The 26,538-nt window shown below is 41.1% G+C and overlaps 1 protein-coding gene across 3 annotated transcripts in view; it reads right to left on the bottom strand.

Moving 5' to 3' along the window:
* The window catches only part of NCOR1 (nuclear receptor corepressor 1), a 70,575-nt gene that overhangs the window by 20,480 nt on the left and 23,557 nt on the right, over positions 1-26,538 (bottom strand). For all 3 annotated transcript variants that reach the window (XM_064166552.1, XM_064166550.1, XM_064166551.1), the window contains exons 6-24: positions 26,036-26,149; positions 24,547-24,603; positions 24,081-24,133; positions 21,776-21,842; positions 20,880-21,052; positions 19,415-19,505; positions 18,312-18,490; positions 17,675-17,729; positions 16,833-16,934; positions 10,509-10,639; positions 9,800-10,017; positions 8,060-8,122; positions 7,223-7,362; positions 6,353-6,479; positions 5,266-5,815; positions 4,440-4,569; positions 3,984-4,179; positions 1,199-1,372; positions 130-290 (exon numbers count right to left, since the gene is read on the bottom strand). In XM_064166552.1, coding sequence (XP_064022622.1) covers positions 130-290; positions 1,199-1,372; positions 3,984-4,179; positions 4,440-4,569; positions 5,266-5,815; positions 6,353-6,479; positions 7,223-7,362; positions 8,060-8,122; positions 9,800-10,017; positions 10,509-10,639; positions 16,833-16,934; positions 17,675-17,729; positions 18,312-18,490; positions 19,415-19,505; positions 20,880-21,052; positions 21,776-21,842; positions 24,081-24,133; positions 24,547-24,603; positions 26,036-26,149 — 2,781 coding nt within the window. The remainder of the gene's footprint in view (positions 1-129; positions 291-1,198; positions 1,373-3,983; positions 4,180-4,439; positions 4,570-5,265; positions 5,816-6,352; positions 6,480-7,222; positions 7,363-8,059; positions 8,123-9,799; positions 10,018-10,508; positions 10,640-16,832; positions 16,935-17,674; positions 17,730-18,311; positions 18,491-19,414; positions 19,506-20,879; positions 21,053-21,775; positions 21,843-24,080; positions 24,134-24,546; positions 24,604-26,035; positions 26,150-26,538) is intronic.

The raw sequence follows: 26,538 nt of genomic DNA on the forward strand, positions 1-26,538 counted from the left end.
GCCCCTGGACTTTCAGGTAGCAGGTACAGATCTTAAACGTGAGCACATAACCGAGTACAAGATGTTGAAGTTTGATGAAAGAGCAAAGAGCTGATGGAAGCACAGATTCTCACATAATAATTCTCTTACTTGTGAAATTGAGCCTCCCATGATGAAGGAAGGTTTTTCTGATGGCACACTTGTTTTGGAGGATGGAATGAGTGGTGGTGGTGGTCTGGTGGGTCTGGTTGTTGGCAGGCGAACTCCTTCAGGTATATTGGTTATTACTTGGTGAGGTGCCGGCTGGAGAACTTTGGGGGGAAAATCGTACATTACACATTGCAGTACTTCTCAGCTCCACTAGTTGTTACAGAGACAAAGAACAGAGATAGCACAGCTCCTCTGGCAAGGTCTGATGGGAATTGCCTCACAATAGCCAAAATCTGCCTGTATTTACAACTCTGAAATTCACCACATCCATATGTACATTATGCAGAGAACCTAAATGGAGGATATCTAAGCTGGCATCAGAGTCCAAAAAGAAATGACAAAAGCTGCTCTACAGAATTGCAGCCTCTGAAAACTAAGCTCTTAAAAGAGCAACTGAGGGTACAGTCAATTTCTTGGTTGCTTTCCTATTTTAAAAGAAAGATCTTATTCTTTAAATGGAGTGCAGCTAAGTCAAGAATAACCTAAGCTACCCTGATTTTGTCTTCTTTTAGCTTGATATTACACACTGGAGGGAAAAGAAAAATCCTAGTTTCAGAATTAAGACTTGCCAGTTATTTCCTTGGTTTATAAAACATTCAGACTATAACACAAAACAATTACAGTCAGAAAGTAACATCCAGGATAGGAGCAGCCTTATTTTCTTCCTCAGTCCCCCCCTTCAGAAGAAAGGCTACCCATGAACATAATGACATTTGTATTAAGCTGAAAACCTTTCGATGACTTTGTCCCTGTGCTGTTCTAACATTTTTCAGATCACTTTGTTATGCAGCTGAGGCAGCAATAAAGAAAAAAACAAAATCAAATCAGAACCTCACAGGAGTTAGTAAAACACCTGAGCATCTATTTACATACACATACAGAAAACTATTTTTATTTCTTCTCTTAATTCATGAAGTGTTTAGAGAATAATTTGATACTGCATCAAGTCAGAGCAGTTCAGCTTCCAAGGCTAGTGTAATATTGCTATGATGTGTAACAAACTGTTTACCTGGTGGGACACTGTAGCGAGCTGCATTTAGCTCAGGCTGGGGAGAAGCTTTATTGACTTCTCTTGGAGACAGCCTGTATGGTGATGCTGACCTTGTTGCTGTGTTCTGCACCTGTGCTTCCTGTTCTATTGCTCGCTTGACCTCAGCGTAAGGCATATAGGCCACTGCTTTTCCTGCAAAGGTCGAAGTTGTCAGAAAGAAAAGAATCCTGGATTAGAAATGGGGAGCTGAAAGGTCTAGTTTATAGCACTGTTTTAACAAAGGGCCCACTCCAATGTACTCATCAGCTATAAATGTTTCAGTTCTATAGCATTAAGGTACAGCTACAATATGTTCTAATCCAAGCTTTGAAAAGCTTTCTCACGCTTTTGAGATGTGGAAAACAGTATCTGGAGCCCTCAAGTCCTTTAAGGGTCTACTATTGAAAAAGATCTCAAGAAGGTTCAAACCTGTGCATTAGCCAGGTTTACATGCACCTTCAGCCAGACTTATCACTTCCATCCTCCCATCCTTGGCCAGAGCAGTTACAAATCAAAATTCCATTATCGATATTACTCATCGATGATGTTTCAAGGGGAAATATATTTTTATCAAATGTAGGAAATTAAAAATCCAGCACCAAAACTTCAGAAATTCCTTTTCTCTGGCAATGGACTATTTAAGTACTCAAAGTTACAAGCCAGTACAAGTCTAATGCAGCTATAAAGTTCTACTTTTAGCCTCCACAGTCAAAGAAAGGTGGCACTGTTCATCCCATAATAGCTTTCTAAAGGAACTTTTACTACTTTATTTCATGGTATTATCAAGGTTGTCATAAACCAATTCAACCACAGGCCATTGCTTGTGAGAAGGTGTCCCTCAACACTGGCAGTGTTCTGATATATGCAGTACAAGGTTTTGAACCTTGTGGGCTCTCTGCTGCAGACAGCTTTGTATGTGGAGTGTACCTTAGGAAGTAGCTGTTGGAATCATCTGATGACATCTCAGCCCCTTCTGCTTTTCAGATTAAGACATCCAGGCTTGCAGAACTCATTACATTGACCAAATTATGACTCCCTCTCTGTTTGTCTCAACCACATTCATTTTTGTTGGCAGAGACTTCACCCTAGAACTTTCCCATACTTCATGACACTGTAGTGCCAATGACAAGAGTCATTCAGGTAGTATTTCAGCCAATGGCACTTTTAAGCAACTCCAGACTTTTCACCCGAAGAAGTAACTTCCAAAATTCCACAGTCTCAGCCTCCCTTGCACAAATCTATAAGCTCTCTTCTCACTATTTCAATAGGAAAAAAAACGTTGTGTGTCTTTAATTTTACTTTGGGTAGAAGTAATTAAGGTGGAGCATTTTCATCACACCATTTAAATTGTTAAGCATATTAAACACAGACCACTTGGGGTTCAAAGAACTTGACAGTTCATGTTGTTAATACTTTTGAGGCAAGGGTAACAACACACATGAATTTCAGATCTGAAAATGCAGAATTGTGCAACTGGGATGGTTTCTCTAACACTGTAACACCCTGCACATTAGTCTCACTCATTTTTTACCCTGTTAAAACACAGTTTGTGACCTATTCCTTTTCTAGCAAAGGAAGCGGAGGTAGAAGTTACACATTTAGAACAGAACTAGGCCTCCCTCAGGATATACTTTTCTTGTGCACAAACCCACCCTCAATCTTCTGCTAAGTTGTTTGTAATTTGCAAGCTGCTGATAGTTAAAATAATTTCAGTTCAGAGAATGACGTTAAGTATGGTCAATATACCAGACAGAAAGCATAACATCAATGTCTAATGAAAGCTAAGAAAGGCATCCTCTCTGGCTCTGACACAGCACTTTGGGTGTTGTAACAGATGCTGTCCCTCTGAATCCCTTTCCTGCAACCTGCATCTAACAGCTATGTCCTTATTTAGTCACCCTGACAGGTTCTGTGAGCAGTTTTAGCCTTGCTCTGCACTGAAGGTCACACTAAGAGGCACATTCAGGAAACACAGGTTCAGACAGCCAAGTTCAGTTTAAAGCATACATCCAAGTATCCTTCCACATCCACCAGAGCAACTAACCATCAGATGCCCAAGAGAAAGCACCTTTCACACAGCCCTTCTGTGGACAGACAGGTTACAGTGTGATAGTTCTACCAAACTTTGGTGCCCTACTCCAGGGCTCAGTGTCCACCTATACACCACTGCAGTAAACCATTCCTTTGAATTGTGCTCATACTTCTTTAGCAATTCTCTCCCATCTTTATCTTGAACTTTTTAAAGGGGCTCCCCCAGAACATGGAGTTATTTGGGTTCTCTCACCTCCATACCTAATTTTTCTGTAGCCACAACACATTTTTGGTTTTCACAAAAATTGAGCCCTTTTTTTTGCCTTATCTAAAGGGGCTACAAGGTAGTTCTCCAACACTCTAGCTGCAGCAAGATCTTTATAGTAGACCTGTCTCTAGGTTTCTTCAACCAACTGCAATCAGACTACAATAGTTAATGATAGTAATGACAGTTACAATTCTGTGATTCTATGACCACTGCACTAAACTTTTATTCTCAAATGAAGCAACAGTGTTAACACAACAGCACTGGAACAGGCTGCCCAGGGAGGCTGTGGAGTCTCCTTCACTGCAGACTTTCAAAACTCTCTTGGATGCATTCTTGTGTGATCTCCTCTAGGTGGTCCTGCTCTGTCATAGGGGTTGGCCTGGATGATCTTTCGAGGTCCCTTCCAAGTCCTGACATTCTGTAACTCTGTGATAACATGCAGGGTTATTTCCACGCCATGCCTACCTTCCCATTCAACACTAGGGCTCTTGGAAGTGCCACAAGGGCTCACGGCACTTCGATACTCCATATCCAGCTGCTCTTGCCTCTGGCGTTGCTCCTCCAGCAGCGCTGACTCGTGCATTGCTTTGATGTGCCGTTGGTAGAGCGCATAACCACTCACTGGGGTGCCCACAGGGACAGTACAGGGGCTGCAAGACACCTGCAAGGATGGGAAGGCTTTAACATCAGGGACATCAACGCAGATACCTGCTGAACTATCTTGCTCAGTGTCTCCACTGCAGCCTAGGGATGGCTTATGCCTGTTTTTAAGCTATTAGTTGTGTAGTTAAGTGACTTTCTCCCTCCAAAGTGTGACAAAGCAAATGATAGATTTCTTTGTGTCCTGATTTTTTTACTGCATAGTGTTGCAACTAGTTTTAGAGACAACAGGTACTCTTCAAATATCACAACACCCCATACCATAGGTGGAATGACAGCAGCTCGGTGGTGAAGCTGTTGCAGGTCCATCTGCCCTTGCTTTATCGTGGATGATACCAGTATCGACCCAGTGGGATTTAACAGTGAGGGCTTTGACTCCCTGATGAAGATACTGCAAAAAGAGATAGAAGGAAGGGAAGAACGTCATCAAAAAGACCAAGTTTAAACATTTGGGGTTTTAAAATTGACAGCTAAAAATCTGCCTCTCAGCTTCAGAAAAAAAATCCAACATAGTGAAACACTCTGGGCAAAGAGCTGAAAAATCAGAACCATGTTGTGTTTTGGCCCACAGCACACCTGGTCCCAGAGGCAAGAGATGCTGCTGTATTTTTGTAATACACAGAAATATCAGAAGTGTTCAGAATCTCCAGCACCAGAAATGTCTGTATGCAGCTCCTGTATGCACACTACTGCAAGAAGAGAACCTTCTTTATAAAGAATGCTTTGCAAAAGAATAGGTAAGAAGCACGAGATAGATTTAATCCACAGGGAATAAATATACAGCAGAAGATAATAGAGGGCTAAAATATTTGTAAAATGGAAAGAGTGTCTAAGAGGGAAGAGAGTTGAGAAACATTATCAGCTGCACCCTTCTAAAGCCCACATGCAGAACCGTGACACTGGATACTTTTGACATTTACCATCTCGCCTTCCTACTGCGTGTATATTAAGCCCACTGAGAGGGCAGGGAGCATTGTGCAATGGTTACACAGGATCTGCATCACCAGCACACTGAAAAGTCTTCAGCTGTAATCAGTGGTGTCAGCCAAGCCCCAAAACTGAAGAGATGCTAAGTAATTAAACTCACCCTTGTCTGTCAGGTTCTCCATCAACTTCCTCATCAGCACTACAGGTGGCACTTGAATCGTTGTCTGAATGGGACTCCTGTCTTGCTGTATTAACTTGTGACAAGCTATAGTCCATTTCCTCTGGTTCTGACTTTTCCTTGGGTTTCTCCACCTCTCTCTCTTTGGTATCACTCTCTATTTTCACTTGAATGTTCTCTGGTAGCCTCATCTCAGTCTCTACAGGCTCTACTTTGGTATGCACTGGAAGAGTAATCACAGGTTTAGCTTCAACTGGATGGCTTCTACTGTCAACCTCCATAGGCTCTTCTGCTTCATTATTTACTTCTTCCTTAACCTGTGGCTCAGGGGTCTGACTTTCAGCTGTTGCCACACTTTGGGCTGCTGAGGGAGATGTGCTGGGTGCTGGTTTAATTGTAGATTCTTGCTCTGCTGTTGCCTCAGTGGTTACTTTCGGAGCAGCACTCTCAGATGGAGTTTCTTCAGTTGGTTTAGCAGGTTCTGCTGGGGTTGGAGATGGAGCACTTTCTGTATCAGAACTATTTTCAGCACCTGGGGCAAAAATAAAGTTTTGGCATAAAGGTTCAATGCTAATAAAATCTAACCAGTCTTCAATGAACTGCTTCATTAGAATAATCAAATACATCTGACACAAGACAGTTGCCCTGAAGGAGGAGCAACCAGAAATCAGACACAGGTTAAGGAGAGAGATTGGAATCACAGCAACAAGACTACTTGGCTAGCTCTGATCTCAGCCAGCCAGCCAAGCATACTCTTGTGCATGTGTCAGACAATTGGTACTTCCACATAGGATGCAGCTTTAGTTCAAGGTTAGAGTCAACATTCACAGCACATAAGGTATGGCTTTAATGATTAAAATGAACATTTTTAGAGACATTGCTGGCAGAAGTGGCAAAGCACTGATTTGACATGAAAAATCAGCCACATCTGATAGACATGCTGATGTGCTGTGAGTTGGCAGCTCGAGTTCACTTCCTTTGGGAAACGCCATTCTTTCTGAGCATGTAGCAGGCACAAAACCTAGGCCTCTTTCTGTGCACACACAAATTTTCTTCCCAGAAAAGTTACCTTCACTGTCTTCTGGATTCTCTTCTTCATTAGATGCTTCAATATCTTCATCCTCCTGAGCTGACACAGTCGAGGCTACACTCTCACACTGTGATACATCTCGCTCCTCACGGGGCCTTCGTGAAGACTGACAAAGACACAGCATTTACACTTGACTGAAAACTTGCAAGTCTTAGTTCCTTTTACATGCATTCTCTTTTACCAATCCAAGGTTGAAATAAAAGGCAGAGAATCTCTGTATAGCACAGATGCATTCACAAGGGCACACTCTTTCAACTTCAGGCCAGCATTTGCAGATGATGATCAAAAGGAAGTTTTGGAACAAACCACTATCTCAAGATACATTTGGAGAGTAAGGGAACTACTGCAGCAAATACAGGCACTAACTCTCCTCACTTCAGTGAGAGAAGACTAGGATAACACCACAGATTAAAGGATTTATACTCAGGATTCTACTTGAGATGCCCACAAACTTCCAGTTCCTGATCTTGTACCAATTCTCTGGCTTTGTTGTTTTTAAGCTTTGTGCTTATTGTGTTTTGAGGTAACTGTTCTACAGCGATGACCTGAACTTCAGTAGCAATTGCTGGTGTACTGATCAGGAATATGGTTTTCAGAGCACTAAAGATTTCTTCAGGCTTGAATATTCTATCTGATAGACAATTTTCAATTGCATTTTAAAGCAAGAAGCGATTAGTATCACAGGTCAGTGAGCATCAGCAGCCTTTTCGAGATTTATGTCACAACACACAAACAAGTACAAAAGGAAACAAGTGGTGATTGCAAAACACTCTTGGTGAAGCGTGATGAATGACTTCAGAAAGATGCCAAACTCTCCTCTGCAAAACATCCAAAGCCCACTGCACTTACCTTCTGTTTGTGCTGTTGGAGGAGGCTGTCCAGGTTGTGTCTCCTTTTATAGTTGAAGTAGAAGTTCTTACACTGAGCTTCGCTTTTTGTCCCAACCATTTTGGCGATCGCTGCCCAATTCCGGCCGTGTTCCACCAGGCCTGTTCAAACACACAAGAACCAATATTTGCTAGAATAAATTATTCAGCTACCCAAACTCCAATTAAATGGACAGCAATGCCTACAGCAAGGTGAGACACAGAAGTCCTGCTGTCCTTAAGAGAACTCTCCTGTGACAATGCACATGATAACTACTTATGGGGGTGAAAAAAACCCTGTGTTAATCTCAATGTCTGCATATGAAGCCTTTAAATTTTACTCTTGGCTGTTGCTAATATGTAGTATCTATTAAAATACTAAGTTTATGCATAAAATGTACAGGTAACAGCATCTGCCAGATGAACAGACAAGTTATAAACCACAATAATTTTCCTAAGAAAAAATGTCTTATACAGAAGGAATTTTTCTAACAAATTACTTTGAATATTTTACATACAACGCAGAAACCTTCACATCTGCTTCACAGACTTCTACAGACCCAGTACAACATCAAACAACTGTAGCCCATATGAAAAAAGTCAACATAAGTCTTAAAAAAAAAATTACTTTATCTGTTAAAGATGCTTCTTGCCTTTTTTTCCCCCTCCCAATAAAGAATAAACCAACAGTAAATTTCCAGTGATTCATTCAGGGCAGTGCTGCAACTAACCCCAGCACTCTTACCCAGGAAGTGAGTATTGTAATATTGTAAGCACAAGTACTCAACCTAAGTTAAGTCCAAACTTTCACAAAGTTTACCTTTCTTAGCAACTTCCATTTCTTCTTCTGTCCACCGAGATGTCTCCACGGGCTCTGCAGAAGCTGGAAGAGAAACAAAGACACTGATCAGAGAAAAGATCAAGAGTCACTGCCATGGCACCAATCATGCATCAACTAATCTATATATATTAGGGCTTGTTCATGTCACTTGGGAAAGCTACTTGGGAAAGCTGCTTTTGTAGTGAGAAGTAATAAATCTCCATTAAACCAAGTTAGAGATATAGTAGGAACCATCACAAACTCAGCAGAGCCAACTCTTCAACCTATTCTGCCTACAAAACCATAATTAATTATCTGCTAGGGAAGGCTTTAAGTAACTTAGATGTATTTATCACTAGAATTTTATTTAAACTGTCAATAATTACCATCAACTACTAAAGGCAGCAATCCAACTAGCTATAAGCTAGTTCCATCTTATGTCACTGACTGCTGTGGGAAGGACTGAAGTGGTTATTTAGTGGGTAGTGGGTATCAAGAAATCTACTATTCTTGTATTCACTGAGTCTCCTATGGGACAAACAGAGAAAAATAAAAGAAAACAAAAGACCAGTAAGTAAAACCAAGCAGGAAGCTAAATATGAGTCAATGCAAAATACTTCCTTGCATTTGAGATCATCACTCTGTTAAATTTCTGAATGGCATTAAGCAGCAACAGCCTCCATTTCCTCCTCATAAAATCTGCCATTATGCACAGCATGCAACATGGACACTTCACCAGCTTCCATTAACAAACAATAAAAGGTAGACACTAGGAAGTGTCTGATCCACTGAAAAGCTCATTTGGATTTTCTAGAAAACCCCACAAAAATGATTTAAGAAACCCTGAAAGCAAGCTCCACTGTGGCCTTTTTCTAGCTGCTAACCACCCCCCATCATTATCAACAAAACTCCACCATTATCAACTGAGCAAACCAGAACTAATTTGCTCACTTACTCTGTTCTTTAGGACATGCACAGTGTCTGAGCAGCAAAAGGAGTGCTACAAATTCTAGAAGAGCAGCTGCCTGCAACTACTCAGTTTAATTGATCAGAGCAACAAACTTTGCCACAGCACAGCACTGTGAGGGAAAAAAAAAAGAGAAAAAACCCTGCTCTGCCATCCTGGATAATCATTTACTATCCCCAAAGTATTCTCTTTGCTGGTATTTCTGCACCACCACAAATCACATCCAGCCTTTTCAAAAACGCAGTCAGGGAGTGCTGTCTTTTTTAACCATACATGCAAGAAAGCAACATTTTACTTTACAGAACTTTCTTCTCATCTAATGCAGAAACAACAATGAGAAAAACAACTTGCCATGATCTATTTCAGCTTATGAAACTGTCCAAAGTGCTCAAGTATCAGGCCTGCTTATTTAACAATAGCCTCTGAGCTACAACCTGTAGGTCAACCTGTGTGCAAGGCATTTGGATCTCTACAGATCCATCACTAACCTTGCAAAGTGAGAAAATGCAGTCACAGAAAGGCTCAACTGCCTTTTTTATTCCCCCACTCCCATCATGTTTCTAACAGTGTTATCTGATCACACATAGAGCAGTCATGAAGTTCCACTTGTGAAGTTTAACAGTACCACACAAAATGATAAGCAGGCCTAAGAATAAAGGTGCAATTCTGAAGAGACAGAAACAAAGCGCACTGCACCGACAGAACATAGCCTTGTGTCACTGAAGAGCCTGACAACCAGCTGGGTCCCCAAGTGTCCTGTAACTGCTACTCACAAGGTTCTGGTGGGGGTGGAAGAGGTGGTGGTGGTTCTTCAGTGGCTGCAGCTGCAGCAGCGTTTGCTTGTGCAGCTTCATTTGTCATTGATCTGGTGATTCTGCCCTTACGACGACCTTGACTATTGGCAGTTTTTCGGCCCCTAGGAGCGGCCTGCTCCCTTTCCTCTGTTTCCTCTGCTGTAACTTCAGTTTTGTCCTTTTCTTTGGTATTCTCTCTGAGAGCAGTTAAAAATATAATTTAGTCACTTTCAGGTAGCTATTATGGGCAGATATTCCTGAATATCAATCAAGAAAAAACCCAACCCCCAACCAAAAAGCCAACAATAAGCAAACCTCCACAAACCCAAAAAGCACCTTTAGTGAAACAGAATTCACTTCATGCCCACAGTTTAGAGCTGCTGCAGAATTAACACAGGTACATGACACTATCAGCTTTAAAGGCAATATGAGCACTGTGATAAAACATATGAAAAAAAAAAAATCCCTCACAAGATATGAAAATTATTACATGAGAAAAAAAAATATTCCAGACTTTTTCCATCACTTTTCCAGCAAGACAAATGTCCAAAAATTGTTTTAAATGTACAAAACCCAGAAACAGGTTTCAGTCCAGATTCCATTGCCAGGCTAATGGGAATTCTGTTCTGATCTTTGCAAAATCCTGCAATCCAGGGTGAATTAATGCAATTGCAGGACATCTACTTACTTAGATTCTTCCTTCTCATCTTTTTCCTCCTCATCTTTCTTCTCCTCTTCTTTTTTCTCTGTTTTTTCTGTTTTTTCCTCTTCTACCTTTTCTTCTACTTTTTCCTCTTGAGAAGGACGAGCAATTTGTTGCTGAAATGAAATTTGATTTGCATATTAGAACAACCTGACCACAGAAAGCTGTAGCAACTTGTGCTCTGAGCAGCACAAACTGACAGCTGCCTTGTCTCCCACTTGGTAATAAGCTACAGTCATTGCACACTGGTCAACAGAACAGGGTAGATTTAGTCTGGACATTATAAAGAAATTCTTTGAAGTGAGGGTGGTGACACACTGGAACAGGTTGCCTAGGGAGGTCATGGATGTCCCCTCCCTGGTGGTGTTCAAAGCCAGTTTGGATGAGGCCTTAAGCAACCTTTTCTAGTGGGAGGTGACCCTGCTCATGGTGAAGGGGTTAGAACTAGATCATCTTGAAGGTCCCTTCCAACCCAAACCATTCTATGAATCTATGAAAGTGCCTCTGCTGAGAGCTGTAACTCCTCTCTGCACCCTGAAATCGTAACACCATGGCAGGCATTATTCCCTGCCATGCACTGAATCTTCAATGTCTGCATTATTACCTGTATTATTATTTCTATATTATTAGATGTACCTCCTCAAAGCTTTCAATTTATTTTCTCTTACATATCTTCTGCTCAACTGGCTCATTCAGGAATGGCATTTTGTCTTATAAAGTCAGTGGAGGTGCCAGCTGTTGCAGCATGAGCACAGAGGCGACAACGTACACACATTTGTGCAGCTACATTTTAACGCACAGCTAAGTTTTAGAACTGCTCAGAGAGGTCTGGCCAACATCTTGTGTAGTAACAGTGCTGCTCCTCTCAAATGCTATTTTTAATACTGCCCATGTTAAACCAGTGAAACATGAGAGCTTACAACTGGGAAGCAGAGATCTTGCAGCATGAAAGTTGTGACCAACCTTAAATCACCTTCTCAAAACTGTGGGTAGTAATGTAGAAATAGAACTGTTCAAAAAAAAACAAACAGAGCCAAAAAACAACTGTGTCAGGTACCTTAGATTTGTGTTTGCAATGAGTTTACAGAAGGAAAAGCAGAGCCTAGAATCTTTAATCATTTTTGTATACTGCAGTTTTTAATGAGATGAGTTTTACAAGCACATTAAGCATTGACAAAGTAATTACCATTAGCCATGATTACCCTAAGGGAAACAGCACAAAATGCTATTTCTGCATTCCCCATTAAGGGGCTCTCATTCTTTGTCTTTCAAAGCAATCCAGATGACTACCATGTGCAAGGATATCTCGTTTTACAAAGCACATAAACTTGATTTAAACTTTCCAGAAGATGCAATCTGCTTCAGACAGGAAGTAATGGAAGAGATTTTTGTGACTTAATGTGAATTATAGAATTGCCAACAGCAGCTGCTTCACAGAAAAAAAATGAATAGAGAAAATAATAATGTAAAACATGTAAGAAAAAACTGTGGTGGTGCTTTTGCTGCTCCTGATCACACACATCCCAAAAAAAAAACCTTTGGCATGCCATGTCTCACTTTACCATTAGAGGCCAAACTGTAGAAAAATCATAGAAGCATAGAATGGTCTGGATAGGAAAGGAAATGTCCCATGATGTTAGAAAATTAACAGTGCTCATACAGCAAAAGGAAAAATAAAAAATAAAGTATTAGGAAAAAAAAAAATCTATAATCTATTAAATGTACCTCCAGAAAAGATTTACTTAATTTTCAGTGTTGTTATCTTCCCTAAATTTAGCAGCCTAAGTATTGCTTTTTGCCTCCCAAAATGATATATCTGCACATGGCCAAAAGAGTTCTTTGCAGCACTGCTGTATTTCTATATCCACAGCTCATCTGCAAATTCCTTCCCTTCCAGGCTAACATAAAAGCAGCAGTTGGCTGCCACTAACTAAACCATGTAACCCACTCCCCTGAGTCCCAGAAACCACAAGCAAATGAATGAGGTCTCCTGATGGGCCACAAAAGCCAGCAACCCACATCAACCTTGTAGTATCTGTACCAAGGATCTTCTGAGTGCCACAGAAAATCCAAGCCCTCTATGTTAGGCACCAGACAGGAATGAGAAAAGAAAGTCTGAGGTTGCCTGTGAAGTTACAGCAGGCAGGACTTCAGCTAAAGGCAAGAGGAGAGCAAGGAGGAAGAAAGAGCCCTCTCCCTCCCCTCTGAAAACACAATCCTTTATTTAAAATGCATGATTTCCATTTAAATTCTGCCTTAAATATGTTTTGAGAAGAAATTATGCATGTAAGAGAGGGTGAAGAGTTGGGTTATGGGCACACAGAATCATTCCCAGGAGTTTAGACTGAAGGGGCTTGAATGGGTTAAACAAATCACCTCTGTCAAAGCAGTCACCCATTCAGCAGAGCCACAGCATCCAGCCAGCCTCCACTCAAATGCAGTGCGTGCTGAAGCAACTGATCCATTCCTCACTGACTATCCACCTCTGCCAGTCAACTTCAAAAAGCAAAAGTCATGTAATATTTACACATAAAGCTGCCTTCCAAACAAATGCCCAAAGCAGACTGGGCAGATAGTGAGGAGACAAGGACAGAGAACTACAAAACTGCTGTTCTAAGACTTCATTAACTCAGATTTTACAGTCCACTGAAAAATTCCTCTAACCAGACTTGTTTTTTTCTCCCACCCCTCAGAGGAACCAGCCTTCTGTAAATGTAGCAGCAGGTGTCACTGTTTGACTAACACAACTGAAACTGGAAATCTAGTTACAAAAAGGGCTTGCTTTTGACATTTCCCTAAACGTGAACTGGAGCAGAAAACCCAAACACTAACCACTATCATCTTGCTGTAAATTATTAGCATTTAAAATGCTGGCAATATGTGGCTATGCAAAACCTTCCTGCAGGCAAGATGTCAGAGGAATTATTTCCATCGTGCTAGATAAAGTAGCCTCAAAAACAAGAAGTTAAAAAAAAACCCCATCAAACCACATTTGCAGAAGAAAAGGAAGAAAGAAAAAAAAATCCAATCAAATCTGTATTTTTACATCTAACCTATTTGCTGAAAATCCTCTTCTTGTTTTTGCCTGGCAAACTTCACCTCCCCCATGGTAAATAACAGGGTGGTTCTCTATTTTAGAGTGATTTTATTTCACATGCATAATCAATAGGCCAAGTGCAGGTTAAACACAAACCTTAAGATAGCTGAAGCTTCGGTCAGCGACGTACCTGCACATTCATCTGATGAGTACAACTTTTACTGTCCAGGCAATGGGATGGGCTTTGACTCAGGGTACGATTCAAAAGGACAAACCCCACACCAGCACCGACATCACGCGGCCCCTTCAGCAGAGGCTGCCTGACCCAGCAACGTGTTTATTCCAGGCAAGTGTGTCATTCTGTCACTTAAGCTGCCTCCAGCAGAGTTGTCCATCTCACATACAACCTTCTAATCTCACCGGAGTCACCAGAGGTAATCCCCAGTGCTCTGGGCTTGATTGGCTGCCACAGCCAGGGAGCGAATTTCTGTCTAGTCAGATCACCAGCCGCTGCCACCTGCTGCCACCGCATACGGCTCTGCTGACCCCGCAGCCAGACCACAGAACACCCCACACCACCCACTGAAAAAACTCCTCCCTTCAAGGAGTTCTTAAAGGAACTCTCCATCATGCTTGTGAAAGCGTCAATAGCCATTTGGTCCTCAAATGCCACCTTACAAACTTGCTTTTCATCTAACAGCCAGGCTTTGTGTCACGCTCGGGTAGCTGCCTCTGGCAGCGTTCTGTTTAGGTGGCAGTTTATAACAAGACCTTTCTAGGTCTTGAGGATAAACATGCAGCAGAATGCAATAAGCCTTATACCTCTCAACTTGACATGCCTTCATCTGGCCTCCAGCTTCTTTAAAGTAAAAGCCCCCACACTGAAACTTGAGTCAAGCTGTGCTCGCTACATTCTCTGAAGGATTTCAACATCATTACCGTGATTAATATCTTCTCCCACTGCAATATTCCACTTGCTTGCCTTCTAATTTATAAAAATATAGGAACTATTAAGAGTCTAAACTGAAGCTCCTGTTCTTGGCATACGCACATCTTGGAGCACGTCATAAATCTTACAGGACCTGTGTTTGCCAATCAGCAAGGAAGTTTCAGGTTGCTACTCAGAGATAAGAAAAATATCAGCTTCAAACAAAGCTGAGGCTAGGGAGGGAGCAGGGGCTGAACTGCATTCTGCAACTGTAAGATAAAAGGTCTGGCAAGCAAGGCAGTGCAACACTCTCGAGTCCTTTTTTTAACATTAATAAAAATAAGAAATATGGTTTCTGGTACTGTGTAGTTCTTCACTACAACATTACTAAACATACCAACTACACTGCTCCTCAACATAAACTTCCAGAAATGGGAATTCTTCCCATTAGAGTGTTTAGAACATTCCCTTTAGCTTGCAAGTACACCTCAATATTGTTCAGATCTACAAAGTCTGACACCTACACCCTTAAAAAGAAGACTAAATCCTCTCTAGCAGTTGCCCAAAGTTTGCTGATCCACAACAAGGATTACAGCAGATCACTAACTACCAATTAAGATATAAAACTCTGCTAAAACTCACAAAGTAATTTGAGTTGAATGAACAATTACAGCACCTTCAGTGTTTCAATTTACATGCTGTACTATTCATATACAAAATAGTATTCAGAAGAGCAGTTACAAAGTCAGGCAGAGCACCTTGGGTTTCCTTTCATAGTGAACTAAGTTCACAAATCTATGCCCTTGCATACAGGGCTGCAATTAAAATCTTTCTAGTTTGTATCCATTACCCAAGGAAACCAAACACTTTATGGCTTGACAAGAGGAGTCACATAACCTGAAGGGTAATATTTACTTAGCTTGCTGGCTTATGGCTTAGCACAGGTTTGTGCAGTCACAATACCTCCAAATATCATCAGTTTTCTCTTTAACATCACTGCTGAGATATAAATAAATTCAGTAACCCTCAACTCTTCAGATTTTAAGGCCTGTGGATTTCTAAAACCCTGAATTCACAGGTTCATAGAATGGTTTAGGTTGGAAGGGACCTTAAAGATCATCCAGTTCAATCCTCCTGTCATGGGCAGGGACACCTCCCACTAGACCAGGTTGCCCAATGCCCCATCCAGCCTGGCCCTGAACACTTCCAGGAAGGGAGCATCCACAGCCTTCCTTGGCAACTTGTTCCAGTGTCTTACACCCTCACTGTAAAGAATTTCTTTCCGATCTCCACTCTAAATCTCCCTTCCTCAAGCTTCAATCCATTCCCTCTCATCCTAACACTACAAGCCCTTGTATTCAAGAGGACCTTCCCCTCCCACTCCCACCAAGCTTCAGCTCCACGCAAGCACTGAGTATTTTCAGCACATTGTATCCACACCAGTTTTCAGCTTTTAAATTAACCTCAAGGATGCAAACTCAAGCTACTTGCAGGCTTGTTTTTTCCATCCAGTACTCTTCACATTCTTTATTTCACACATGACCTTCTTTCCTAACCTCCTCACTGACATATGCTTCGTTCTATTTTCAGTACTTCCTAAATCCTGACAGATGCAAGAGGAAATCAGCATGGGAAGAGCAGGGAATGTGTTCAGTGAATGCACAGCACTCCTCCTGCTTCCTTTGAAGAGGAAAATCTAAAGTTCGTTTAATTATTTATTTTATTTGCTTTCCAATACCCACATTCACCCTGGAAGCCTAGCAAATGTATTGATACAATTTTGTACATAATCCATTCTTTTCCCCTCCAAAGACTTCCAAAACACCCCAAAGAATACTTCCTGAATCAGTAGAATTTTTTATTTGCATGCATTAAATTGGCCTAATTGGCCTCTTTTTTCCTTGCTGTGAAGCTCCAGTTTGACTTTGAGCCTGACCACCAAATGAAGATCACTATTAACCTCTGCTTCTTGACAAGCATTGACATTAGGAAGTGATTATATACTTTCCACTGCAAGTCACATGCTAAACCTAATTTCTGTTGGCTCCAACATAAGATTTAATGATGGATCCAATGTCAATGTCTATGGAAGAGTCCTTAAATAAAATGAATTGTCATAGTTAAAAAAAAAAAAGTCACAAAGGTGCAAAGGAAGAAGAGATTCCACAGAACTGTAACCAAAACTACCTTCTTGGCCAAGAGTATTAAAAGGGAAAAAAATCAGTAAAGGAAAAAATCATCATTTTTCCTTTTTCTCCCTCTTCATGTATATGGCACTGTAAGACAGTTGTAAATATGAAACAATAAGATAACCATATCCAAGTGGTTAATAGAGGTGAGATACCTGGTTTCTTCCTCTGCGTTTGCCATAATTCCTCCGTACAAGGGCTTTGTAATTTTCATTTTTCTTGGTCAAATAATAATATAATACACAGTCAGGAACATTCTAAAGTGAAAGAGCAAATTAGGAAAATGATTAGGGTTTACTCCTATAGAAAAATATGATTTCAGTATTTAATTTCTCTCAACACTTAAACTATTCATCCCCTCTAGATTTGTCTGCTCAGCAGGGAGGTGAATTCACACACAAATACAACACAGACATGCATAAAATTACAGTGTTAGACACAGGGCTGATGTATTTATAACATCCCTCAGCTACTTCAGTCTGCATAATTTCATCTATACCAGACAACTTGCAACTTTGAAAGTTTCTATTTATCATAATAGCTGCTTATAGCCAAGATTTTTTTAAGTCTTAACAAATCCTAAGCCTGTTACCTCTTACATCAGTTCTGCAAAACCACTTCTGCAGATTAATTCAGCCAGCAGTAGGATCTGACTGACTTGAAAGGTAGTAGCAAGCAAGACAGACAGCACAGTGGCTCAGCAGAGCCAACTGTGCCCTTATCTAGGCAGAGAGATAGTTAAAGAAGCTTACCTGCTTCAAAAAGGAACCAAAATCAAACCTAAACGCAGTGTCATTTTCTTTGATTGCTGTCACTAGTGTCATGTCACCAACTTTTGTTAAGATGCTGCACACAGACTGTGTCACTGATCAAGTATGACATATTTATTTCATTTAATTTTTTTCCAGGAACAGAAAATGATGGTAGAATAAATGACTTACATTTGCAAACTTAGAGATCCCACCCTAGGCTCTACTGACATTAAAGATGATCTTACCTTTCGTTCCAAGTAGGACGCAATCAGACCAAAGTTCTTGGGATGCTGGACAAACCTTTTATAAATCAGGAATTATTTAAGGTTAGCAATGTAATTCATGATCAAACAAACAAAACAGTCTTTCAAACAGTGTCCCACCAGCAAACTCATCATTTACACAACTGGAATTAGTCTGAAAAGCTCACCTTGTGCAAACTTACAACTATGCTCTTAAAGAATAGGTATTGCTATAATGAGTCCATACAGCTCCTCTACTCAATCTGATCATGGAACTAAAGTACTTTGGAGAGTTTCTTCTCTAAGGACTAAATACATGCACGTCTGCTCAGCTGAATCACCAAATCCTAGAATGGCTTAGGTTGGAAGGGACCTCAGAGATCATCTACTCCAACCTCCCTCCCAGGGGCAGGGACACCTTTCAACAAGACTCAACTGCTCAAGGCCTCAAAAGCGAGGCCCACACTGGAGAGCACAGCTGTAAAACTTCTGCAATGTTTCATTCATCCAGCTAAAAACATTAGCAAACAGCACTGCACAACAGCTTCCACACTCCCCTTGTCACTGGTGTTTGTTGTGGGGTTAGACCTTTAACTGCATTTACAATGTCATAAAAAAGAAAGATAAGAAAGGTCATTACTTTTCCTTGAAGATCTCTTTCTCGTGGTCTGTCCAGACGTTCATGAACTGTCTGTCTTTATAAACTTTCATGGGATCCTCCATCAGACCATTCATATTAATGAACTTCACTCGTCTCTGTTCTGCATCGAACATCATGGGAGGAATGACAGAGAGCTGCCGCATTTGCTTTTCATTATTCTACAGGCAAAGAATAAAAGACAAAAGTAAAGAATAGAATCATAGAACTGTTTAGGTTGGAAGGGACTCAAAGATCATCCAGTTCCAAACCCCTGCCATAGGCAGGGACAGTTCCCACTACAACAGGTCACTCAAGGCCTCATCCAACCTGGCCTTGAACACCTCCAGGGAGGGAGCATCCACAACCTCCCTGGGCAACCTTTTCCAGTGTTCCACTGTTCTCACTGTAAAGAACTTTTTCCTAACATCCAGTTTAAATCTCTCCTCTGCCAATTTAAACTCATTACTCCTCATCCTGTCACTACAAGACCTTGTAAATAGTCCCTCCCCAGTCTTCCGGTAGACCCCCTTCAGATACTGGAAGGCCACTCCAAGGTCTCCTCCAAGCCTTTGCTTCTCCAGGCTGCAGAGCCCCAACTCTCATAGCCTGTCCTTATAGGAGAGGTGCTCCAGCCCAGTTCTTCAATGACACAACTCTCTAAAGCTCCACCACAAATATACTCACAGCCTGAAACTTCTTTTTGGCCACTTAACTCTTCTAGAAGTTGTCACTACCACAATGAACATTTAGACAAATCAAGGAAACAGTATCAAAAGCAATGAAAACCTCAAATGGAGCAGGGATTTGGAAAGGCAGAGTTTTCATGTGTTTGTTAGAGCAGTAAAAAACTAGGTTGCAGCAAGCTTGCAATGAAACAGACAGATGAGAAAAATCTAGGACAGATACAATTAGGAAGCATAATCCTCAGAAGTATTTGTAAGACCTGTTTCAAGCCAAACTTCACACAGAGTCTCTCAAACCAGCCCCCAAACAGTTTCTCTTATCAAGAAAACAAACCTCTGAAAGAGACCTTTTCACTGCCAAGACAAAGATATTGAGTCATTTGTTGTGCTTCTCTAGCAAAATATAGACAACAGCCTCACCTCCTGCTCCGAAAGCCCATCAATGATTTCAGAGATCTCATGTTCACTTCTAGCAATAGTTGCTGAAAGACCAGCCCCTCTCTGACCAACTCTAGAAACAGAGGAAAACAGAAGTTGTAAGGATAAAGTGAAAAAGAGCTGTATTTCAGATTTTGTACACAACAACAACCTCAACGTTCCTTAAAATGTTGCAATTACAACGAAAGTAAAAGCTTCTTATAGCTAGGAGAGCTCTTTCCATTCTAAGGTTATTTTGTTGTCCCCATTTCTTGATTCCACAAAGCCAGATCTTGCAGACCCCATGACATGTTGCAAGCTGTCTGACTTCCTATGGTTTAGGAAGTTAAGGTGATTTAGGCAGATGGTTAGAAAGGTAAAGAGATGACCTTTGTATGGGGCTTTAACTCTCAAAGGTGTATTATAATTAATTTAAACTATAGAATCACAGAATCAGTCAGGGTTGGAGGGAACCACTAGGATCATCTAGTTCCAATCCCCCTGCCATGGGCAGGGACACTTCACACTAGAATAGATAAACAGAATAACAGATGAAAAGAATTAGATAAAGAGATTTCAACACAACTGAATCAAACTTGACCCAATTCTGACTTGAAGCACTCCCTTTGGTACAGTCAAGTGAACTCTCAAATGACTTTCACTTCATTCCTTTTAAGATCTTTTTGTACAGTTCCCATTTAACAAATGTCTGATGGATCCAAGTTAAATAATAAGGATTTAATTGTCATAGCTTGCAGACTTCTAAAAGCAGCAACATCTGGAATAAAATTACATGGCAAGTACAACAAAAGATCACTCAATTGTTAATTACAGAAGTCAAATGATTTTTGAGTGTGTAGGCTAATGAACACAGGGATCATGGAACAGGAGCAACACAGACACTAGCGACAGAAAAATACTGAGAGTAAGTTAAGGCGGAGGCCTAGGCTCACGTGAAGCTGATGCTCCAATTATCTTAAGGTCAGCTCCAGAAACCTTTTTATACATTTGAGCAACTTAGTCTCATCAAGCCTCACAACCTAAGTAACTGTTGCTAATTTTCTGTATTTCTTGTGGAAAATACAGGGTTTGATGGCAGATTTTAAAAGGAGGACAGGAAAGGAACAATTTGAACGTCATGAAAGCAGCCCAAGAGGTCACCAAGCTGATGAGCCTAGCACTGCTGACAAAGCTGATTCGGAGTGACAGGAAAGGGGGAGGCATAAGACAGTGGCTACCCAAGAAGGACAGTTCCAAAAAGAGTCACGAAGATCCTCAGGATGTGAGGTGAATTGAGCTCAATGCCATGAAATGAAGGAACATTTGACTTTATACTGTATGACACACTACTCTTCTTTCTTAAGCGGTGAACATAAAACTTTAGGGTTAAGCTGAGCCAATTTTATTATAAAGAACTAAAAAAATTCAGCCCTAAGAGATTCTTTGGTAGGAAGATCCATTGTGATACCTTTGGAATCGTTCTTGCTGCTCTCTTTGCTTCCGGATTTCTGGAAATTGTTTTTCATAGTACTCTCTTGTTTTGCTCTCCTTAGCTTTCCTGCGTGGATTATTCTCTATCCTGTCAACTTTCTTCTCCCATGCCTCCATCAGCTGATCATAACGTTGACAGATTTTCTGTTCCTGTTAAATTCCAAAAGTAAATCTTGAACTAAGAATACACTGAGTGATCAGTACACAGCACATGGGTGGGCTCCCAGAAGCAACAGACATATTTTTCCTGCTTTAGCGGTTCTGTTTTGAACTCTCAGCAGAGGGAAGGGTGAGGAAGTGCATACAAAAGTGTAAATTGGGACTATCACATGCTAATTCTTTGCTTTGTCTGATCTTTCAGACATCACCCAAAAGAGCCTTTGCTGCTTTAACAGCAGGCAAGAGAAGCATGAAGAGAGCTACTAGTATCCAATAACCAGCATCCAACATGCACAAGTTGGCTTAAAAACGCTGTCAGGCTTCAAAATAAAGAGAGGTCTGCCCCATTTGCTTCCAGATACTACAGCTACTAAACAAGAAGAAAAACTCAGAGACAGGCCAGTCACAACAGTTAAAGATTTTCCACTGGGTCTCTTCCATTCATACATTTTAAGAAAAGGAAGCAAAAAAAAACCCCAAACCCCCAAACAAATCACAAAAACTAAATCAATCTTCTTCCTTATTGTCTTTCAGGTGGTAGTCAGTCAAATAACCAACAAACCACAGTTACAAACCTGCAGCTTATTTTCCAGCAAGTCAACAGAATAATAGCTTAAGATCTTATTTTTCTAATGACACATTTGGGAATGCAAGTCAGGAATCCAGACAGCAAACCAACACTGTGCTCTTTTGACAAAACTATGTCAGCATTACCCGTTGTTTCCTTGCATGGTTTCTTCTTTTAAAGAACAGTATTAGCTTTTTTCTCATCACTTGGTTTCTGGGAAAATAAAATTAGAGAAAAATTAAAATAAGATGTGAACTAGCTAAGAATTGAGCACTTCCAACTACTCAAAATCCCATATGGATTCTAGATGTCAGGTTCTTATTATGAGAAGTATTTTCAAGGGTAGAAAACCAGAGGGAAAATTCCTGATGAAACAATCATCTAACACTGTAATGTATCAGAGACTCTCGAAGATGGCTGGAATAGGCTATTGAGATAGAAAAGCTTCCAATTTTAAGCTAGATGCTGTCCTTCACCATGAGAGAGATGTGCTGAAGTGATCATATTTGGCTTAAGGTATTATTCTTTGCAAAAAAGAAAAGAAAAAAAACAAACAAAAGAAAATCCTTGCAAGTGAACCCTCAATTTAAGAGGTTTGTAAGATATTACTAAAAAAGTAAAGTGTTTTTCAGCTGTTGGAGAGATACATTTGAAGGAGTGGAGTGAGAATTACTGTAAGAAACATTTTTAAAGGATATCCATCTGCAGGAGTCTTTTTGTACTTCCAGAAGACAACCAGTTTCATAGAGATTATTCATAGGATTGCTTGGTTGGAAAAGACGTTAAGATCATCAAGTCCAACCATAACCTAACGTCTCCCTGTACACAACTGTTAGACCATATCCTTAAGCACCTCATCCAACCACCTTTTGGACAGCAACTCCACCACTTCCCTTGCCTGTTCCAACACTTGACCACTCTATCAGTAAATAACCTTTCTCTAATATCTAATCTAAACCTTCTCTGGTGCAACTTCAGGCCATTTTTCTTCTCATGCTTTTGCTTGGGGGAACAGACTGATCCCTATCTCACACTACACCCTCCTTCAAAATTCAGAGAGCAATGAGGTCTCCCTTCAGCCTCCTCTTCCCCAGACTGAACAACCCCAGTTTCCTCAGACACTCCTCACAGACCTTGTGTTGAAGACCCCTCACCAGCCTTGTTGCCCCTGTCTGGACAGGCTCCAGCCCTTCAATGTCGTTCTTGTAGTGAACGGCCCAAAACTGAACCCAGTATTTGAGATGTGGCCTCCCCAGTGCTAAGTACAGGGGCACAATCACTTCCCTACTCCTGTTGGCCACACTATTCCTGATCCAGGCCAGGGTGCTGTTGATCTTCTTGGCCACCTGAGCACACTGCTGGCTCATGTTCAGTCAACTGTCAGCCAGCATGCCCAGATCTCTCTCTGTCAGGCAACTTTCCAGACACTCTTCCCTGAGCCTGTAGCGTTGCGTGGGACTTTCGTGACCCAAATGCAGGACCTGGCACTTGGCCTTGTTTAAGGCCCACCCATCCAATTTCTTTCAAATCCCTGAATCTGGACTGCCTGGAGTGTAGCATGCAACAACTCTGCTCACAGCCCATGACACAAGAAGAGTACATGGTTAAGGCAATAACTAATAGATAATGAACAAATAATTAAAAACATTAGGACTCCTGCCACAGTTCATTGAAAGCTGCAACTCTTGAAACACTTCTTCCAACAGCACATCCAGGAAGTGTTCCCTAGACAGATCTAGGTCAAATCTGGTATTTTAGACTATGCAAAACAAGTGTTACCAGTTTTGTGAGCTATTCCTGTCTTTAAGATGAAAAGTTAAGTTTTTCCTCTGCCTTCAGTACATCTAATGCATGTCTTGCAGCAAATGTAGAAACTGGAAAGTGACATGGACTGGAAGCACCTAATTACGGTTATAGTGCACAAATTCAGTGTAGAAATCACAGCAACAAAAAAATTGAGCAAAGCTTATATCCAGATCCCTTAAATCATAGAATGACTAAGGCTGGAAAAGGCCTTGAAGATCATTGAGTCCAACTGTAACTCGACTACCATGACCACTAAACCACGTCTTGAAGCACTACATCTAGAGCTTCTTGAATGTCTCCAGGGTTAGGGACTTCACCACCTTCCTGGGCAGCCTGTTCCAAAGCCTCACCACTTTCTCAGTAAAGAAATATTTCCTAATGTCCAATCTTAACCTCCCCTGGCAGAACTTAAATCCATTTCCTCTCTACTTGAGAAAAGAGACCAACAGCAGCCTTGCTCCAACTTCCTTTCAGGTAGCTGTAGAGAGCAGTAAGGTCTTCCCTCATCTTTCTTCAGACTAGACACCTCTGGCTCCCTCAGTCACTCCTCACAATTCATGCCCTCCAAACCTCTCTTCTCTGGACGCACTGCAGGACCTCAATGTCTTTCCTAACGGCACAATGAGAAGATAGTAAAGCACTCACGTTTTGATGTTTTCATGGTAGACCTTCGTGTCTGATGGCTGGTTGTAAAGTGGCTACAGTTTGGGATTAGAAAGGCAGACTTTCAGTATTCTTCAATGCATGTAATTCTAAAAGTATATGCAATATCTTTAACAGTGTTTTAGTATTCTGCCAACAGTGCACTCAATGGAAAGGGACTAGAAGATAACCCACTGTAAAGCACAGATCATTACAACTACTTAGGTATGCAACAGGACTTCATTTCTTTCAGATTTCAATTTGTTATCACACACAGATTCAAATCTACTTTAAAAATTACAATTAAAGTGACCACTCAGCTCACTCAAGCCCAAATTCACCATGCACTTCTTTTATACATAGAACACTGAACTACATCTGTTTACCACAACAGAATTACAGCAACTGGCAGCACAGGAAATAGAACAAAAGCAAGTTAAAACCCAAAGAACTCAACCCTACAACTTACCAGTTCAACTTTTGGGCCAAGACCTTCAAAAATCTTGTGAGCTTCTTCTGCTTTTTTCTGCAAACAAGATTTTTGTGTATGGTTTAAGTAGATCATATAAAGTCAGTGACAAAAGCATATCTGAGCTCTTTCACGTACCCTGACTGGTTCTGAAACCCCTCTGAGACCATACTGTATTCTTTTCAACCTATTGCTGCAAAACTGCCTCAACAAATCAGGAAACCTGTACTTAATCTTGTGTAGTTACCACTCTGAGCTCCATGTTTGGAAAGTGGTAGAGCACAAAAGCAAGAACTGACCTCTGCAGTTCAAAAACCTCATGCATTTAATAAATAATACAGCATATAATTATTAAGAGGAAGAAAGGTGTTCAGTAAACCAAGTATAGCTTAAAAAAATGGATTTAATAAACTTCTCCAATTGACAAGTCAGAGACTATGACACACAAAGAAATATGCCAAAGCTCCTCCTTCCCTCACACTGGGCAAAGACCCCAAAAGAATTCTGACCCTAAAGGAGGCAGCAGTGTAAAGACATCTGGCTTTCATGAATTCACTTGGAGCCTGTATGAGCTTCCAAAGGCCTTTGTCAGCAGACAAAGCTTCCTGAAATGGCTCAACAGACTAGTTCAAATTTGCTTCTTTCCTCCCAGTCATTGTATGTACCAGCCCTTAAACATCTGCAAAGAAAAATATAGGAGAAGCTAGTCCATAAGACAGTTATTATTAGAAAGTGTTCTGCTAAGTTCAAACATCTTTCCATGTCATTTCAATCTTGAGAAATTCTTTGGAACTCACAGCTGCACAAAATAATTATATACCAAAGCAATATTACACTGTTGCCCTGCTAGAATGGTTTTTCTGGTCTCAAAAACACTTGAAATTGAGCTCTAGCCTTGTACTGCCACTCTACAGTACATGCAATTCCTGATGTGAGAATTCAAACCAAGTGCTAAACAGATTCTAAACGCATGAAGCTTAGTAATTCCCCTTGCATACAGAATATAAACAGCTACACAGACAGAAACAGCTGAAAGATCACAGAATGGCTTAGACTGGAAAGGACCTTAGAGGTCATCTACTCCAACCTCACTGCTATGGGTATGGACACCTCTCAACTAGACTTGGCTGCTCAATGCCTTGTCACACTTGACCTTGAGCATCCCTAGGGAGGAGGCATCCACAACCCCCCTGGGCAGCCTAGTCCAGAGTCTCACAACCCTCATATTGAAGAACTTCTTCCTAAGATCCAGTCTAAACTTATTCTTGATAAGCTTAAAACCATTCCCCCTTGTTATATCACTTGTGAAAATTCCCTCTGCAGCCTTCCTATAGGATCCCTTCAGGTATTGGAAGGCAGCTCTAAGGTCCCCTTAGAGTACTTCTCTAGGCTGACCAACGCCAGCTCCCTCAGCCTGTCCTCACAGCAGAGGTGCTCCAGCCCTTGGATCAGGTGCACAGTTCCCCTCACCGACTAGAAGGCAGCTTACCCGATTTTCATCATAGATAATCTGGACAATACTGCGGTGTTTCTGTTCCACTGGAGGAGGGGAGACAGGCCTCTCTGGCTCTGGAGGCTTAGCAGCTTCTTCTTCAAGTTGTTGCTAAGAGACGAAAGAAAGAAAATCAGCCATCCGCACCACGCTACCCTTACCAGTAATTAGTCACCAGAGATAAAATATGCATCTGATCAACTATTAGCACTGCCTGCTATGCCTCCTTTTAACTGACAGGGCATGAATGAAATGGTTTTAACACCAGCAGGATGGTAACAAGACTATCTTTCTGTACTACTGGTAAAACAAATCCACTGCTTATGAGACTCACCAACGCTGATTCAGACTTGTTTCAGCTCGACCTTTACAGCCACTGACACATTGTAGCTTACCACCACTTAAAGAAAAATATTAACTTTGGAGAACAGTTCCAGCAAACCTGCCTTCTCACTCAGCAAGTCAGCCACAGAGCTGCCTTCCTACACTGTAGATACCCA

This window comes from Pogoniulus pusillus, chromosome 27 (assembly GCF_015220805.1).
Source record: "Pogoniulus pusillus isolate bPogPus1 chromosome 27, bPogPus1.pri, whole genome shotgun sequence".
In the NCBI taxonomy this organism is placed as follows: domain Eukaryota; kingdom Metazoa; phylum Chordata; class Aves; order Piciformes; family Lybiidae; genus Pogoniulus; species Pogoniulus pusillus.